This window comes from Mchenga conophoros, linkage group LG3 (assembly GCF_057382185.1).
Source record: "Mchenga conophoros isolate Kocher_MC1m ecotype Shallow Benthic linkage group LG3, M_conophoros_male_GT1.1, whole genome shotgun sequence".
Lineage (NCBI taxonomy): Eukaryota > Metazoa > Chordata > Actinopteri > Cichliformes > Cichlidae > Mchenga > Mchenga conophoros.
The window spans coordinates 3,845,720-3,861,904 of NC_140528.1; the positions used below are offsets into that span (position 1 = coordinate 3,845,720).

The 16,185-nt window shown below is 42.7% G+C and overlaps 2 protein-coding genes across 2 annotated transcripts in view; both read left to right on the plus strand.

The window, feature by feature from the left end:
• The window catches only part of LOC146577022 (protein NLRC3-like), a 50,409-nt gene extending 37,894 nt beyond the window's left edge, over positions 1-12,515 (plus strand). The window contains exons 8-10 of the mRNA XM_085268209.1: positions 4,525-4,698; positions 11,542-11,588; positions 11,737-12,515. Coding sequence (XP_085124335.1) covers positions 4,525-4,698; positions 11,542-11,588; positions 11,737-12,266 — 751 coding nt within the window. The 3' untranslated portion in view covers positions 12,267-12,515. The remainder of the gene's footprint in view (positions 1-4,524; positions 4,699-11,541; positions 11,589-11,736) is intronic.
• The window catches only part of LOC146577017 (protein NLRC3-like), a 543,118-nt gene that overhangs the window by 197,151 nt on the left and 329,782 nt on the right, over positions 1-16,185 (plus strand). The window lies entirely within an intron of this gene.

The following is a 16,185-nucleotide window of genomic DNA, read 5'->3' on the forward strand; positions in this document are numbered from 1 at the left end:
TAGTATTTATTTTAGTTTTTCATGCAGTATATACAATTTGGTGTATCTCAAAAATACAGCTATGGATACACTCAAATTACATTTCCTGTGGTTGGAAACTATTTTGTGCAACTTTTTTAGTTCTTCCGTTTTGAGGGATAAACCTCTTAAATTTCTCTAACTACAAATATATGTAAAAATACAAAACAAAACAATTTTCAATTTGTTCTAGTTTATTGCACTTTTTGCTGTATATGTATATATGTATATGTAGTTACTATGGACTGAATGCATACATATTATTAAAATTTGGGCTATAACGGTTGTATTGATGTATAGCAACTTGAACTGCTCCCCAAAATGGCACTACAGCAGTGGTTCCCAAACTTTTTTTGCTGGGCCCCTTTGTTTTACACGAAAAACGTTCGCCTCCCCCCCGGCGCGTGAACAGCACGCACACGCACTAACACATCCTCCAACCACACACGCCCATATTTTGCTCCATTGCGGTTTATTTCACACCTCAAACATTTAGTAAACAATTAAGCAAATACAAGTAATCTGCAATAAATTACAGGTAGTAAGAAAATAAACTACTAAATCTTTTACGCTACGTCCGCACCTACACTGGTATTTTTGAAAACGCAGCTGTTTCATCCAAACAGTGTTTCAAATCACCAAAAACTGAGATTTTTTTAAAACTCCTTTTTTGCGGACGAGGAATACAGAGTTCATCTGGCAACGTCAAAGGTTGCGCCTTTTTTCACGTCACGTTATTGTTTATGTGAGATGAATTGCAGAATGGCAGACAGAGACAAAATACTGTTAATCTGAGTATCTGCAGGTTTCACACGCAGTTACTGTCCCTCCATTTACAAAGGCGTCACGGGTAGTTGTTTTTTCTTCTTCTGTAATACTAATCAACATTGCTGTCAATACATTTTCAAAAAATGCCTCTCTGTGCAAAATGGGTTCAAAAACATAAACAGCTGTGGGATCCTGTTTGTCTGTGATTTGAATCGAGGGAACAAATCGTGGCAGGATCAGCCTGATGTTATTTGTATCCCACTGTAACTTTACTCTATAAAGAGCAAACATCTCCAAAATGTCAGGAGTAGTTAGTCACTACAACAAGTGTTTGTGAACTAAAAATTAAGAATGTGGGATCCTGTTTGTCCATGATTGGAAGAGCCCAGCGCTGCTCCCGACTCAGGGACCTACCTCAGCACCTGTGCAGGTGAAGCCAAAGGGCAGATTTGCTTCACCATATTTTCTAGTCTTTGGCTTAGAATGAAGTTGGTTTGGAAACATATTCAGCGATGCTTCATCTCCTGCTTTGCGTTTCTGTGGGCGCCGTGCTAGCAGTGTTCAAGCGTTTTGTTCCCCTCCCTTTTCATACCGCGCCCCCCCTGCCATGGCTCTGCGCCCCCCCTAGGGGGCGGGCACCACAGTTTGGGAAGGTCTGCACTACAGCATGTAAAAATCTAAAGATAAGCTCTGGCAGACTTGGTTCTATGGTAGGTCTTAAAGGGTTTAACATCAAAGATTCAGTGGAGAGCTACTGTAACAGCTGAACAGAAAAACTCTTCCTCCCCTGGTGTGCTACTCTTCACAACCCGCAGGACTTTCACCCTCAAGAGATGGAAAAGGGGAACGAGGGCCGACGTCCAGGTGAAACTGAGAAGCTACCAGAGGCTAGCTTCTTGGCTGTGGGGAGAATCCTGGTGCCTGCGTCCACTTCCTCTCCTGACATTTAGTTAATATGTTACGCCGGTGACTGGGACCTGGGCTCTGTGGCTCAGAAGCAGTTTTTCTCACGGTGTGTCCGTCAAACGTTCACTGTTTTTATTGATAACAGCTATGTCTGCTCATCGATCATTGCTTCCCCCAGCTCTGGAGTCGCTGCCCTGCCCAGCAGGTCCACAGGTCTGCATTGTCTTTATTTCAAGTGCCGCTGCAGTCAGCTGTTGATTTTGCAGATCGACCGTCATCAACTCGGTTGGCCCCGCTTAACGTTCGCTCCATAACAAACAAATCATTTATTCTAAGCGATCTCTTTATTAAAGAGTCTCTAGATTTCATGTGTCTGACTGAGACGTGGCAGCAAAATAAGAATTATGTCCAATGTTCCCTCTAATGTTTCATGTGTCTGAGCGAACACACAAACTCCCTGAGCGGTCCCTTGGATCACTGGATCACGTTGTCATTAACGTGGCTTCACTCTACATCAACCAAAACACCGGTGTCGGCACATGAGGACGCTGTCATAGCCCGTCAGCGACGTTGATTAGCTGCGTATATACGAATGTGAATCATTGGCTGGACTATGGGATAAGGCGGCATCGTTCTAAATACTGGAGCAGCCAGTCACTGACTAACACTGCAAAGCAGAATTGTTAACGTATTTATTTTAATTTCAATTCAGGTTAGTATTTAGTATTTAGTATTTAGTATTTATTTATTTATTGTCATTGTCAAGAACAATGAAATTGCGTTTGGGGCTTCCATACAACCCAAAAAAAAGAAGAAAATAATAAATACCCCTTAAAACCCAAGTGTACATATTTAACCCAGTGTGACTCCAATGCAATAAGACAATCCTTAGCAACAACATGAGAACATGACAAGTAATGTTCGTAGAAAATCAGACAAAGACCTGAGAAACATGACAAAGTACAACAATGCAACCCATTCAATATTATTGTACTGTGAGATATGATATCAGATATGATAGTTATCTATTTAAGAAGGAGGGGGGGGGGGGGGCAGGAGGGGGAAGAGAATAAAGATATGATGCACCAATGCAGACCAGTTCATTGCTATTAAGAAGTTGGATATGGTTATTGTCCGTGAGAGGGGGGCAGAGAGTTCAAGAGCCTCACAGCCTGTTAGATATCTTTTTGTGCGCAATGCAGATACTCTGTGTGCAGAGAGCGTGTCAGCGGATTGCGCCCGTGCGCAGCTTAGAGGGAACATTGATTATGTCCACTTGAATGAAATCTGCCCGGCTGGCTGCTCCGTCATCTGAACTCCGCGTCTTTTAGGACGTGGTGGAGGACTCGCTGTTGTTTACCAGGACAGATTCACATGCAGTCTGATGACCTCGGACTCCTTTTCTGCATTTGAGTCACAGATGATGGTCAGTTCTCTAAAAACCAGTTATTGTATTTTATTCTACCTGATGGGGTCTTTCTAACTGAATTTAATGACCTTCTGACATCCATCATTTCATTGGAGAAGGTTGGGAGATTTGAGCCGTCATATTGATGAAGCATCCTGTAACACTGCTGCTGAGCTCATCACTGTCACTGAGTCTTTTAACTTTAGGCAGCATGTTTCTGGCCCCACACATACAAAGGGTCACACACTGGATCTTGTTTTCTCCCTGGGTTTAAATATACATGATGTATGTGTGGAGGATGTCCATGTGAGTGACCATAGCTGCATATTTTTTAACTTGTTATTTTACTTGGATCCTTCATCTCCTAAACTGATGATCCAAAGGCGGATTATAAACCAAGATGCTGCTGGAAGGTTCTCTGCCATGTTTGACCCTCGCATGGCTCGTATTGACCTCGACTCACGTATTTTATCCTTTAATGATCAATGCAAGTTGTTGGAAAGCCCACTGATAACATGTTTACATGGCTAAAATGTTATGGCTCATTCATTGATAGTATTTTCGCCATAGAAATTGTTATGTCCTATATTGTTGAACCCACCATGTCTATGCTGATGCTCTTTGAACGCACCACATACGTACTCGAGGCCATGCAGTGGCTGCTAGTCTGTGTTCTCAGTATTTTTATGTGTCAGTTCCAGTTTTAGAGCTCTAAAGTGCAGCTATCGTGTTAGGAATATGTTAGGAATAGACAGGAACACTGAGCACACTGAGGTCAAATCTTTATTTAGGGCGACCGTGGCTCAGGGGGTTGGGAATCGCATCTGTAACCGGAAGGTCACCGGTTCGATCCCTGGGCTCTCTGTCCTGGTCGTTGTGTCCTTGGGCTTTACCCTACTTGCCTACTGGTGTTGGCCAGAGGGGCCGATGGCGCGATATGGCAGCCTCGCTTCTGTCAGTCTGCCCCAGGGCAGCTGTGGCTACAACCGTAGCTGCCTCCACCAGTGTATGAATGTGAGAGTGACTGAATAGTGGCATTGTAAAGCGCTTTGGGTGCCTTGAAAAGCGCTATATAAATCCAATCCATTATTATTATTTTACCACTCGCTGCATTCTTGATGTTCATGTTCTTCTCTTTCCCCTCACCCTGCAACCAGTCATGGTAGATGCTCCTCCTGGAGCCTGTTTTCACTGGGAGGATCTTTGTGTCAAAGGGAGTTCTTCTTCCCACCATCACCAAGTGCTGCTCACAGTGGAGGCGGTTACCTTACACTGTTAAACAGCTTCAGATGACTGTTGTTGTCTGTTGGGTATTGTCACTTATAAATAAAGTTACATTGAATGGATGTATGGATGGATAGATGTTATTGTGACAAAGAGAAAACGATTGTTGACAGATTGATTGTTGTTTTGTGTGTCTGCAGTCTGTCAGGCTGTCTGATCACAGAGGAAGGCTGTACTTCTCTGGCCTCAGCTCTGAGCTCCAACCCCTCCCATCTGAGACAGCTGGACCTGAGCTACAATCATCCAGGTGCCTCAGGAATGAAGCTGCTGTCGGCTGGACTGAAGGATCCAGGCTGGAGACTGGACACTCTCAGGTATGGAGAGAATGTCTGATAGAGGAGGAAGAGCTGGAAACATTTCCTGTGTCCTTCACTCACTTCCTGTTTGTTTCCTGCAGATGAGACATGAACAATCACACATGCAGGAATATTTTCAGGGACAGACACACTAGTCTAGCTGGATAGTTCATGGATATTTATGTAGGGGTCTCCAAGGAGTCTGGTTGCAGGAACATTTAGGTCACAGGTGTACCTGAGATAGATACCAGTGTACCTAATAAAGTGTCAGCCATGTGTATGTTTCCCATGCTGTATGTCCACAGTGACAGAAGGATGAAACAAGGCTGTGAATCATTTCAGTCTGTGTTTGTGACAAAGAGGCAGACAGGAGCAGCTAACATTTGGAAATGGAAGCTTAAATAATGACAAACTCTACATTCACAGCTGAATTAACAATAAATTTGTTCTCAAGTGCACATTTAGCAGCTAATGCTATTACTGTTTTCCCTTGCTTTCTACAACTTGAGCAGCTATTGCTAAGTAGGCCACTTTGCTCTGCTAAGGATTTATGTGACCATGATGAAAACTCTGATAAGCTAATGCTGCTAAGCTAATACTGTTTATGGGCCCTGTTAGAATCAATATTTCATTCTCATTCTGTTGTTTGAGAACAATATTAACGTTTCACATCATTATAACACAAGAGAAAAGGGTATTAGCGTTAGCTACTAATGCTTATTCACCTCAAATTAGCTTTAGCTGCTAATGGTAGCCTACTTAGCAATAACTGCTCACTAATATAATGCTAATTCACATCAAATTAGCATTAGCTGCTCAAGTTGTTATAAGGAAAGAGAAAACGGTATTAGCATTAGCTGCTAATAATTGTTCACCCCTAATTAGAGTTAGCCCCTAATGGCAGCCTACTTAGCATTAACTCCTGACGTCGTTGTAATGCAGGGGAAAAGAGTTACCATTATCGGATAATGCTAATTCACATCAAATTAACATTAGTTAACAACGGTAGACTTCGTATCATTAGCTGCTGTCATTCTTACAAAGCAAACAGTATGAGCATTAGCTGTTAATGCTTTCTCATCTAACATTAGAATTGGCCACTAATGGCGTATTGTTAAAAAGTAAAAAAACACATTGTTAGCATAAGCGGATGATGCTAATTCACCTAAATTAGCATTAGCTAATGATGGCTAGCATTAGCTACTGATATTGATATAAATCAAGAAAATATGGTATTAGCATTAGCTTTTAATGCTTTTTCATCTAAAATTAGAATTAGCCACTAATGGCGTGCTATTTAGCATTACCTCTTCACATCGCAGGGGAAAAGTTAAAATTAAATAAAAAAAAATGTTCAGATTAGCTACTCATATTTTAAAAAGTAAGAAAAAACATTGTTAGCATAAGCGGATAATGCTAATTCACCTCAAATTAGTATTAGCTAATAACGGCAACCTACTTAGCATTAGCTGGTCACATTGTTATAATGCAAGAAAATATGGTATTACCATTAGCTGCCAATTCCTAAATACCTAAAATTAGCATTACCTGTAATGGAAGTCTACTTAGCATTAACTCCTCACTAATGTAATGCTAATTCACATCAAATTAGCTTTAGCTTTAGTATTAGCTGCTAGCACCAGCCTACCCAGCACTAGCTGCTCACATTGTTAAAAGGGAAGAGAAAACGATATTAGCATTAGCTGGTAATAATTATTCACCCCTAATTAGAATTAGCTGCTAATGGCAGCATACTTAGCATTAACTCCTCACATCGTTATAATGCAAATGAGGCTAACTTACATTAAATTAGACTGCTGTTATTAGCTAATGCTATTTAGCAGTAGCTGCTCACATTGTTATAAAGCAAAGGAAAACGATATGAGCATTAGGTTCTAATGCGTATTTGCCTTTAATTAGACGTAGGTGCTAATGGCGACCTACTCAGCATTAGCAGCTCAGATGTTGTATTGCTAGGGAAAAGAGTGTTAGCATTAGCCGTTCACATTGTTATAAAGTTAAGGGAAATAGTGTTAGCATTAGCTACTCACATTGTTAAAAAGTAAGTGTTAGCATTAGTGCATAATGCTAATTCACATCCAATTAGCATTAGTTAATAACGGCAGCCTATTTAGCATTAGCAGATAATGTTGAATTTGGCCCACTGGAAAAGTTAAGAACTCAAGATTTAGGAGTGTTTCTCGATAGCTCTTTCTCATTTGAGAAACAAATAAATGTTGTTATTAAAACCAGCTGTAAGCTTTATATTGTTGATTGTCATTTCCCATATGGAAAAGATATATAAATCTTATAAAGTTTGTATCTGTCTTGTGTGAAACTTGTATGAAAAGCATACAAGAGTGAAAACAGATATAAGATCCCTTGAAAAATTATATAATGAAACTTGTATGTTTTCGATACTTACTAAAACAATATATGAAAGTAATGAGAAAGTGGCCACTTTCGTGAGTATGACTTTCATCATATAAGTTTTTAGTCTTTTCCATATGGGATATGCTTAAAAATATTTACTCATACATGCTTAGTTTTATAATCGATTGGATGATGATAGAGGTTCGATCCTTAGTAGTCTGTAAAGACTCTGTGTGCCTTCCAGAGTGCTCTGGCATGCACACACCACTTGGGGCCATGAGAGAGGTCGTACCCTCTCTTACTGATTTATGGTGTAGGACAGGGGTCTCAAACTCAATTTAGCTGGGGGCCGCTGCAGGCAGAGTCTGGGTGAGGCTGGGCCGCATTAGGTTTTCCACAAGAAAGACATGGTTAAAAAATTCCAATCTTCTCAAATCTCTTTATTTTTATTTTTTAACACAAAATATGAAAAATAAATAAACAAATTAAGAATTAATAAGAAAATAAATCAATCTGTAATACATAAATAAAATAATAATAAGATATTTTTAGTCAGTGAACTTGTGTTTTTCTTTCAGTCTTCTATATCTGCTGTATTTAGATTGAAATGTCTGTATTAACAGTTCTATAACCTTCTTCTGAACATGAATGGAACACTGGAGAAAATGAACTGTTCTTCTGAACATGGCTTCTCTTGCCTACTCCTTGCTGCTAGAGACCTGGCAGCGTTTCCTCTCGCATAGCCGAGCCAGATTTGGCCTGAAGGAGGAAGCAGTTGCGACCCTCAGTATGTCTTGAAGATGATCATCCGTAAGTCTGGACCTGTACTTGGACTTATTGAAGTTCAAAGTGGAGAAGAGCTTTTGGCACAAGTATGTGCTACCAAAAAGGCACATGGTCCGCTTGAACATTCGGGAAAGCCGAGGGAAACTAGGGCTCAAGTCTCTCAAAAATTGTCCAAGCTTGTCTGCTTTTCCACTCACCTCCCTGAACGTTGCTTTGAGTTCAGAGTTGCACTGCAGCTCAATGAGCTCCATTTGAAGCACAGAAGGGGCATCTTGCACATCAAAGGAGAAGGGGTCCGCAAACATTTGAAAGGTGGCTCTGTGTGTCTTGAAGTCAGCAAATCTGTGATCAAATTCCTCCTGTAGCCTCAAAATGACATCAACATACTCGTCAGCACTGAATGGTGTGCCTGCATCCACGAGTGCCTTGCATGCTGGGAAATGGCAAAGGTTTGTCTGAGAGAGCTGAGCTTTCCAGAGCGCCAGTTTTGTGGAGAATGCTCTCACGTTGTCATAGGCAGCACTGACAAGTTGCCCCTGGCCTTGTAACGTCTTGTTCAGTACATTAAGCTCATGTGTCATATCAACAAGAAAAGCTGAGTCCATGAGCCATTTGGGATCAGTTAGCACAGGAACACTAACTCCATCCTTCTCCATGAAGGCTTCACTTCTGCTCTCAACTCAAAAAGTCTCTTTAATACATTTCCCCTGCTGAGCCAACGTACCTCAGTGAAGTCGAGCACATCCCCATATTCTGACTCCATTTCCTCTAAAAAAGCACAGAACCTTCGGTGCTTTAAGCCCCTGGATCTGACTTGGTTGATGCATTTCACAACAATAGACATCACATTGTCAAACTTCAGGCATTTGCTGCAAAGGACCTGCTGATGGATGATGCAGTGCAGAGCAATGGCCTCCTCCACGCCTTCCTCTTCCAGTTTGTTTTGTGCCACCAGTCCATGTTTCCTCCCTGTCATTGATGGCGCTCCATCTGTTGTTATTCCAACAAACCTCTTCCATGGCAAACCAACATTCTCAATGGCATCACACAGCTTGTAAATATCTGCTGAGCGGTGGTCTGGCCATGCATTGGAATTACTGTGAGCAGCTCCTCCATCACTTCAAAACTGTCATCAACACCATGGACATACATTGGGAGCTGGGCAGTGTCGGTGATGTCTGTGGTCTCATCAAGAGCGACTGAGTATACACTGAAACATTTGGCTTTCTCACACAGTTGGTCATAAATGTCACTTGACAGGTCAGAAATGCGATCTGCTGCGGTGTTGGCAGAAAGGCTGATGTTGCTAAACTGACCTTTCTTTCCCGGACAGACTATATTTGCAGCCTGCAACATGCACTTTTAGACAAATGCACCTTCTGTGAATGGCTTCCCTGCTTTAGCAATCATCTCACTAACCACGTGGCTCCGACTGCTGCATTATTCTCTTTGGTTGCTTTCTTGGAGAAATCTTGCTGCCTCAGTAGATCTGTTTTAAGACTGGCAACCCGGTTCGCTCTCTCGTCTCCCTGGTATTCTGCATCCAGCTCAGCATGTCTAGTTGTGTAATGACGTTTCAAATTGTATTCCTTGTGCAGCGCAACTTTCTCTGTGCAAATAAGACAGGTCGGGGTGCCCCTGTGTTCAACAAAGAAATATTGCATTTCCCACTTTTCCTGAAATTGTCGGTGCTCATCACCAACCTTTCTCTTCACCGCAGGCTTTGAAAAAGACATGTTTGGGGCTATGTGACATTTATAATTCTACTTGGTGTCACTGTCGCATTGAAGTTTCAATCAAGCGTTTAGCCGACGGACGGGGAACGTCTCAACGCGTAGAGAACGTCATTTCTGCTTCTTTTTCTTGCAACCGTAGCACGGCGATCGGCAGATAAAAAGCCGGTAGCAGTCTCCTTTGTTTTTACGCTCGATGTTCATGTCTTTGATGACGACACGAACACCGTGGCGTTTGCAGATGGTAGAAAGTGCAGGGATAGCGAGCGCAAAAAAGGCGATTGCTCACGGCGCCGGGCTGTTGTTACAGGAGAAAGAAGCGGAAATGACACCGTGACATATAACAAATAACATCAGCTGTTTCTGATGTTAGTTGTTTTGACTGCTTTTACATTATATTGAAATATATGTAATGTTCATGTTTGCTGCAATGCAAACGGAGTGATGCAAATAAAAACATGGAGCCACAAATTACGGTGCGACCCTATAATTAGTCCGGGTTACCGGGGACTGTTGTTGCCGATGAACAGGTGTCGCTATGTGACTGCAGACTAAATTGGGCTGCATTGAGTTCATGACTTTTCTTTTATCCCGCCGCCTACGCATCACTGTGAGAGTTAATATGAGATCTCTCTCTGTGGAAAAATAACTTTAAATCCCACTGACGTGTGTATAAATCTATATACGTATAATGTCCCGCTGGGCAGCAACTTAAAAAAACAACTTTTTTTGAAGTGTTGTGAACGCAGCGCGCTGGGGCGAATGTCGGCGTTTGCCCAATAGAAAGGAGGAAGCCAGCCAGGCACAGGAAAGAAAGAAACACTCCAGGGCAACGCTGCTGGAACTTTGACTCATTGAGAAATGTTTCCCTGCTTGCATCAAGCCCGGCTGGTGTCCCCTGAGATCCATATCCCACCCTGATTGGTGGGTTAATTCAGCTCCGCCCACAACACTGTAAAGTGTCATACATTATCAAACTAACATTACATTTTCATATTAAGGTGGGGCCAAAAACTATCGTCCTGCGGGCCGCAATTGGCCCTCGGGCCGCGAGTTTGAGACCCCTGGTGTAGGAGGACACCTGCTCTGTGTCTGGTTAAGTATAAGAGCCCTTTGTTAGGGGGACCGCTGGACTCTTAGCACCAGCTTTGGGGTCACAGGGTCACATCTGGAACACACACACACACACACAGACACACACACACAGACACACACACACACACACACACACACACACTATGCACAGACTGGTACTCTTTGTTCATACCTGTGTAAGACGTCATAATGAACTTGTGCATATTCATGTAAGCTCAATAAAGAGCAGTGTTACGAGGGAGCAGACGAGAGCGACTGAGGTCAAGTGAAGGAACGGCGCTGTCACAGTTCTCTCCCTCATCAATTGTCTGGTTCCAGCGGTGGGTCTGTGCTAGACGACCCATCACCAGCTTTTTCCACTGGTTACCAGTACGTGGTAGAATCCACTTCCAGATCTGGTTGTCTTTAAATCTGTGAATGGATTGGCTCCATCTTATCTCTCTTTAACAAAAGAATCCAAGTGGAGCCCTCAGGTCTGCAGATAAGCAGCTTCTGACCAGAACTAGACGTAAAAACAGAGGTGAGCTTTATCGATGGCTGCAGCCAAACTCTGGAACAGTCGCCCTTCACATCAGGTCGTCACCAACACTGGACATTTTTAAAAGCCGGTTGGAAACACATTTGTACTCTGTAGCTTTCAATCCTGACCAGTCTTTATAGTCATTACTGTGTATGTTTCCTATTTTCTCTCTACTCTGTGCAGCACTTTGGCTCAAGCTGTTTTTAAATGTGCTGATAAATAAATGTAGATTTCTTTGAATAAAACAGTGGAGCCGAGCTTTGAGCTCAGTGTGTAACAGTGTGTGTGTGAGAGCCATGTAATGTCCATGTGTGCATGCTGACTGTGCTGCTCTGACCCCCCTCCTCCTTTCAGGGTGGAGCCTGCTGGAGTCCGATGGTTGAGACCAGGTCTGAGGAAGTGTAAGTGTGTTTTTAATGGGATTCATGAAAACAAAGCAGCACACATTCAACCATCTTCATCATGTCAGGAGTCATCATCAAAGTGTCAATCAATGAACAGATGATGGATCAATAACTGCAGCTGGATTGTGTTTGTTCTCTCCATCAGATTCCTGTCAACTCACAATCGACACAAACACAGTGAACACAAAGCTCCAACTGTCTGACAACAACAGGAAGGTGACACATGTGGAGGAGGTTCAGTCATATCCTGATCATCCAGACAGATTTGATGATTATCAGCTGCTGTGTAGAAATGGTCTGACTGGTCGCTGTTACTGGGAGGTCGAGTGGAGAGGAAGAGTTGATATATCAGTGAGTTACAGAAGCATCAGAAGGAAAGGAGTCAGTGATGACTGTTTGTTTGGAGACAATGATCAGTCCTGGAGTCTGAGCTGCTCTGATGATGGTCCTTGTTATGTCTGTCACAATTACAGATCAGCATCCATCTCCTCCTCCTCCTCCTCTGTCTCTAACAGAGCAGCAGTGTATGTGGACTGTCCTGCTGGCACTCTGTCCTTCTACAGAGTCTCCTCTGACACTCTGATCCACCTCCACACCTTCAACACCACATTCACTCAAACTCTTTATCCTGGGTTTAGAGTCTGGTCTCCTGGTTCCTCAGTGTCCCTGTGCTGAGTGGAGTGTAAAGAGTGTCTCCTGTTACAGAAACACTCTGACTGTTGAACAGATAGTTCAGTCTGTACATGTCTGTCTCTTTCACTCACAAACACGTTTTCAGATTCATGGATTCAATCAGTTGATGTTTGAAACTCTTCTAAATGATTCCTTGTAAACTTCTTCAGTCACAAACAAACAGGAAGTGATGTCACATGTGTTCCTGTCCACACAGCAGAATGAGTCTATTGCTGACAGTGATGTACAAACAGAGTGAGCATTTCTGAGGCCCAAAATAAACTGAGTAGTTCACTGAATGAACAATGGACTGTGAGCTCAGTTCCTTCATCATTAGTATGGATTATATATGTATATGTATTATATTAGTATCATATATATCAGGTGCTGCTGCTTTCAGTCATTGTGCAAATGTGCTGTTTGTAAGCTTGTAAAGCTGCAGTCAGCTGAGACTGAAGAAGTCACCTGATCAGTGAGCAAACGTTTCTGAAAACGTCCAGATGAACAGAATCAACCTTTTGGGATCAGCCAGCAATGCAGCATCATTGTTGTTCAGCTTCAGAGGTTTGCAGGAATGAACTGATGACCAGAAACAGCTGCAAAGTCCAAGAAAATACCAGCTGGAGTTCAGCTGCATTTGAAGAAGTCAAAGAAAAGTAAGGATGGCAAAGGGCGACGTTTTCTTCCAAAGAGCTGCAAACATGGTCGACGCCTCATTAGAAGAATCATCTGGACATTTGTGAGGAACTCTAACCAAGAAAGCAACGTCACACAGATCCAACAGACAGTTTCCATGACTGCAAGTGTTGAGTGGAAAAATGCTACATTGCATTATTGCATCCTCTCACCACAGGAGGCGCTGTTGGCACCACTGATTGCTGATCAGCTGTTCTCTGATGATCTGATTGATACTGTGAATAACGGGACTCACTGAACTCTGTGACACAGTGAAGATTACAGAGTTTAACTTCAACATCTGACTGACGTCACACAGACAGAAGGATGAACCAGTGAGGCACAGAACACAGTTACTGGAGATACTGGATCAGCTCCATGTGAACCTCTGATGGAGAAGCTGCTGAGCCAGAGAAACATCAGGACATGACAGCAGCTGCACTTATCTAACAACATGTAGCAGAGCTGATCTATGTTAGAGGATCTATCACAGCAGCTGAAGCCAAAGTCCAACACTGGATACCAGCTGAGCCTGTGCTGAGTGTAGTGTTACAGGAAAAGGGCAGAAACACTGGTAGCTCCCAGTGATGCTGACTGGGGCACAGAGCTGAATGATGCAGCATCAGGACACTGTTTCAGTCTGACTGACAGAGAAACCTGTAGCTGTATCTACATGTGAGGCAGAGGCCACACAAGCAGCTTTCTATGTTTCACAGTGACTGAGATCTTCAGTGGGGGTGGACATGCTCCTGTACAGACCTCTGAGGAGAACCAAGGTGCAGTCAAAGAGTCCAGTCTGTCCTCACAGATGTGAACATGTGCTTTCATCAGGTCTGCTGTCAGCTAGCAGGCTCACATCAGAATCACTGTTCCTGAAAAACACAGTCTGTGTGACATCATCAGTCAGCTGATGGTCCCAGATCTGAATGGTTTCTGTCTCTACTGAGGAAGTCAGAGAATATCACTGAGGTGTGGATCAGGTCTGAGTGAGCTGTGGAGGGACAGCTTTAAACAGTCCACAGGTCTCACGTCCTGCTCAGTCTGGTAGCAGATACCTCGTATTGTTCCAGATGTGCTGACATCAGCAGCAGCACAGCTGTGTGATACCATGAATCTCAGTTATTGATCCAACACACAGTAAATACAAAGATCAGGATTTCTGAGAGTAATCATTATGAGTCTGAACACATGATCACTGAATGTTAGTCTCCACAATAATAAGCTAACACAAGCAAACACAGCTTTCAGCTCTTATTTTGAAACTGGCTTATTTAGAGAGCTGTGATGTGAGCGTGCCTGGCTCTGAGGCACTTGGGTCAGCCTCTGTTGTTTAGAAGTGTTACAGACTGTGAATGACACAGACCTGTCAGTTTCCATGTTTGTCTGTAACACAGCTCAGGGCTCCATGCTGAACGCATCCATCCAGTGTTATTGATCCAGGACTGATACCAGCATTGGGATCAATACTACAACACACAATCACATGTGTCCACGTGATGTGTTTGACCAGCTTTATTCATTAATGATCAATCAGCTTATTTACTGCATCTGAGTCCAGCTTCATTTAAATGATCCAACCATGAAAATGACATCAGTCCTACAGAAGCACTTCATGCTAACAGGAAGTCATTGATTAAGGTGGAATAACACAGAGACACAACCACTCACAGCTAACCTGACCCCACTAACTGCATGTGTTTGGACTGTGGGAGGAAGCCGGAGTACCGGAGAGGACGCACACAAACACGGGAGAACATGAAGCTCTGAAACAAAGATGGTGGATTTGACCTCAGGACCAGGCGGGGTTACGGGGGCCATGACCCCCCAATAATAGATCCAGCTACACTGAAACTGTCAATTTCATTTACTTTTCCTGTTTTAAAGCTATCAGGCTGCTTTGTGGCTCACTCAATACTAAACTAAGATACTTTCAGTGTGAATCATTTGCAGGAACACAGGCAGGATTTAAAGTGCAGAACTTTACAGTCTCTGTCTCAAAGTTGGTCTAAACATGCTAACAGCTCTTTGTTTTTTTCAGTTTTCACTGGTTTGATGTAATGAAAGAAATTTTAAAGAAGCAGACGATTGTTGTTATTTTAGTTCTATAGTTTCATAAATCGTGGTGTGGATCTAAGTCAACATTCAGAATAAATAAGATAATACAGCACTTTGATGGTTGCCTTTGTATTTTCCCAGCAGTGCTCAGGTTGGTTCTCAGCTACATTTACATACAGATGTTAATGTGTTCAGCAGCTGGACTCATCTGAGGAAGGAACATTGGAAAGGTGCTCAGTGCACAACTGCATCACTAATTTTATGTAAGACCCTGTGTTTTATTGTATTTATATATTTGTAACATTTGACTCAAACACTTTTGGGAAGGATGAAAATGTTTTCAGGAGGAAGTTTTTCCTTCTGTCCGACTGCAGTACACACAACACTGCGTCTCCCCCCATTATCACACTTCCTCAGGCTGGTGATGAGCGCCCCCTGGTGTCAGTGTTGATGACGTCATGCACAGTGAAACATAAACAGTGTCTGTTAATAAAAAATCATGTGTCCATTTTCATGTTTGCATCATGTTTCTGTAAAATCATCAGCTGTTTCTGAACCTTCTTCATTGTTTGACTCATTCCAACAGCTGTGAGCTGTGATGGAGTCAGAGCAGCTTCATCACTGATGTTCAGGTGAAGCTGAACTTAATAAACTGTAGAAATGATCAGGATTCAGGTTGGATGTGTAAAACACTTCTGTGTGAGGTCGCAGTGCTTCATATGTGTGTGTGGGCTGAAGCACACACGTGTGAGTCCTCAGAGGTTTCACACACATCACTGCACACACTTATAATCCTAGTTTAAGCTTGTGGATCATATCGGACACATCAGCAGCTCTTTGGAGACAAAGATTTGAGATTTAAGATGAGTCATAGTCTTTCTATCCATGGTAGCTTCCACTGCTGAGGCTCGGGAAACATGAAGAGGATAATTAAGAGCAAGCATCAGCTCTGTCTCATCTAACTACACAGTATTATGATCATGCACTTATGTCTCAAACTAAGACACAATGAGACAAAATGAGTTCTGTGAGTCTTTAGATTATCAGTAAATTCTGGTGACAGTTTGACGCTCAGTGGAGCCATTTTTGGTTTGTGATGAGTGTTTTGTGAGCTTCTGTTTTGTGAATCGCTCTTTGTAATTTAGAAGATCGTGCAGAAATGTGCGCGCCCTTATCTGAGAGGACACGGAGA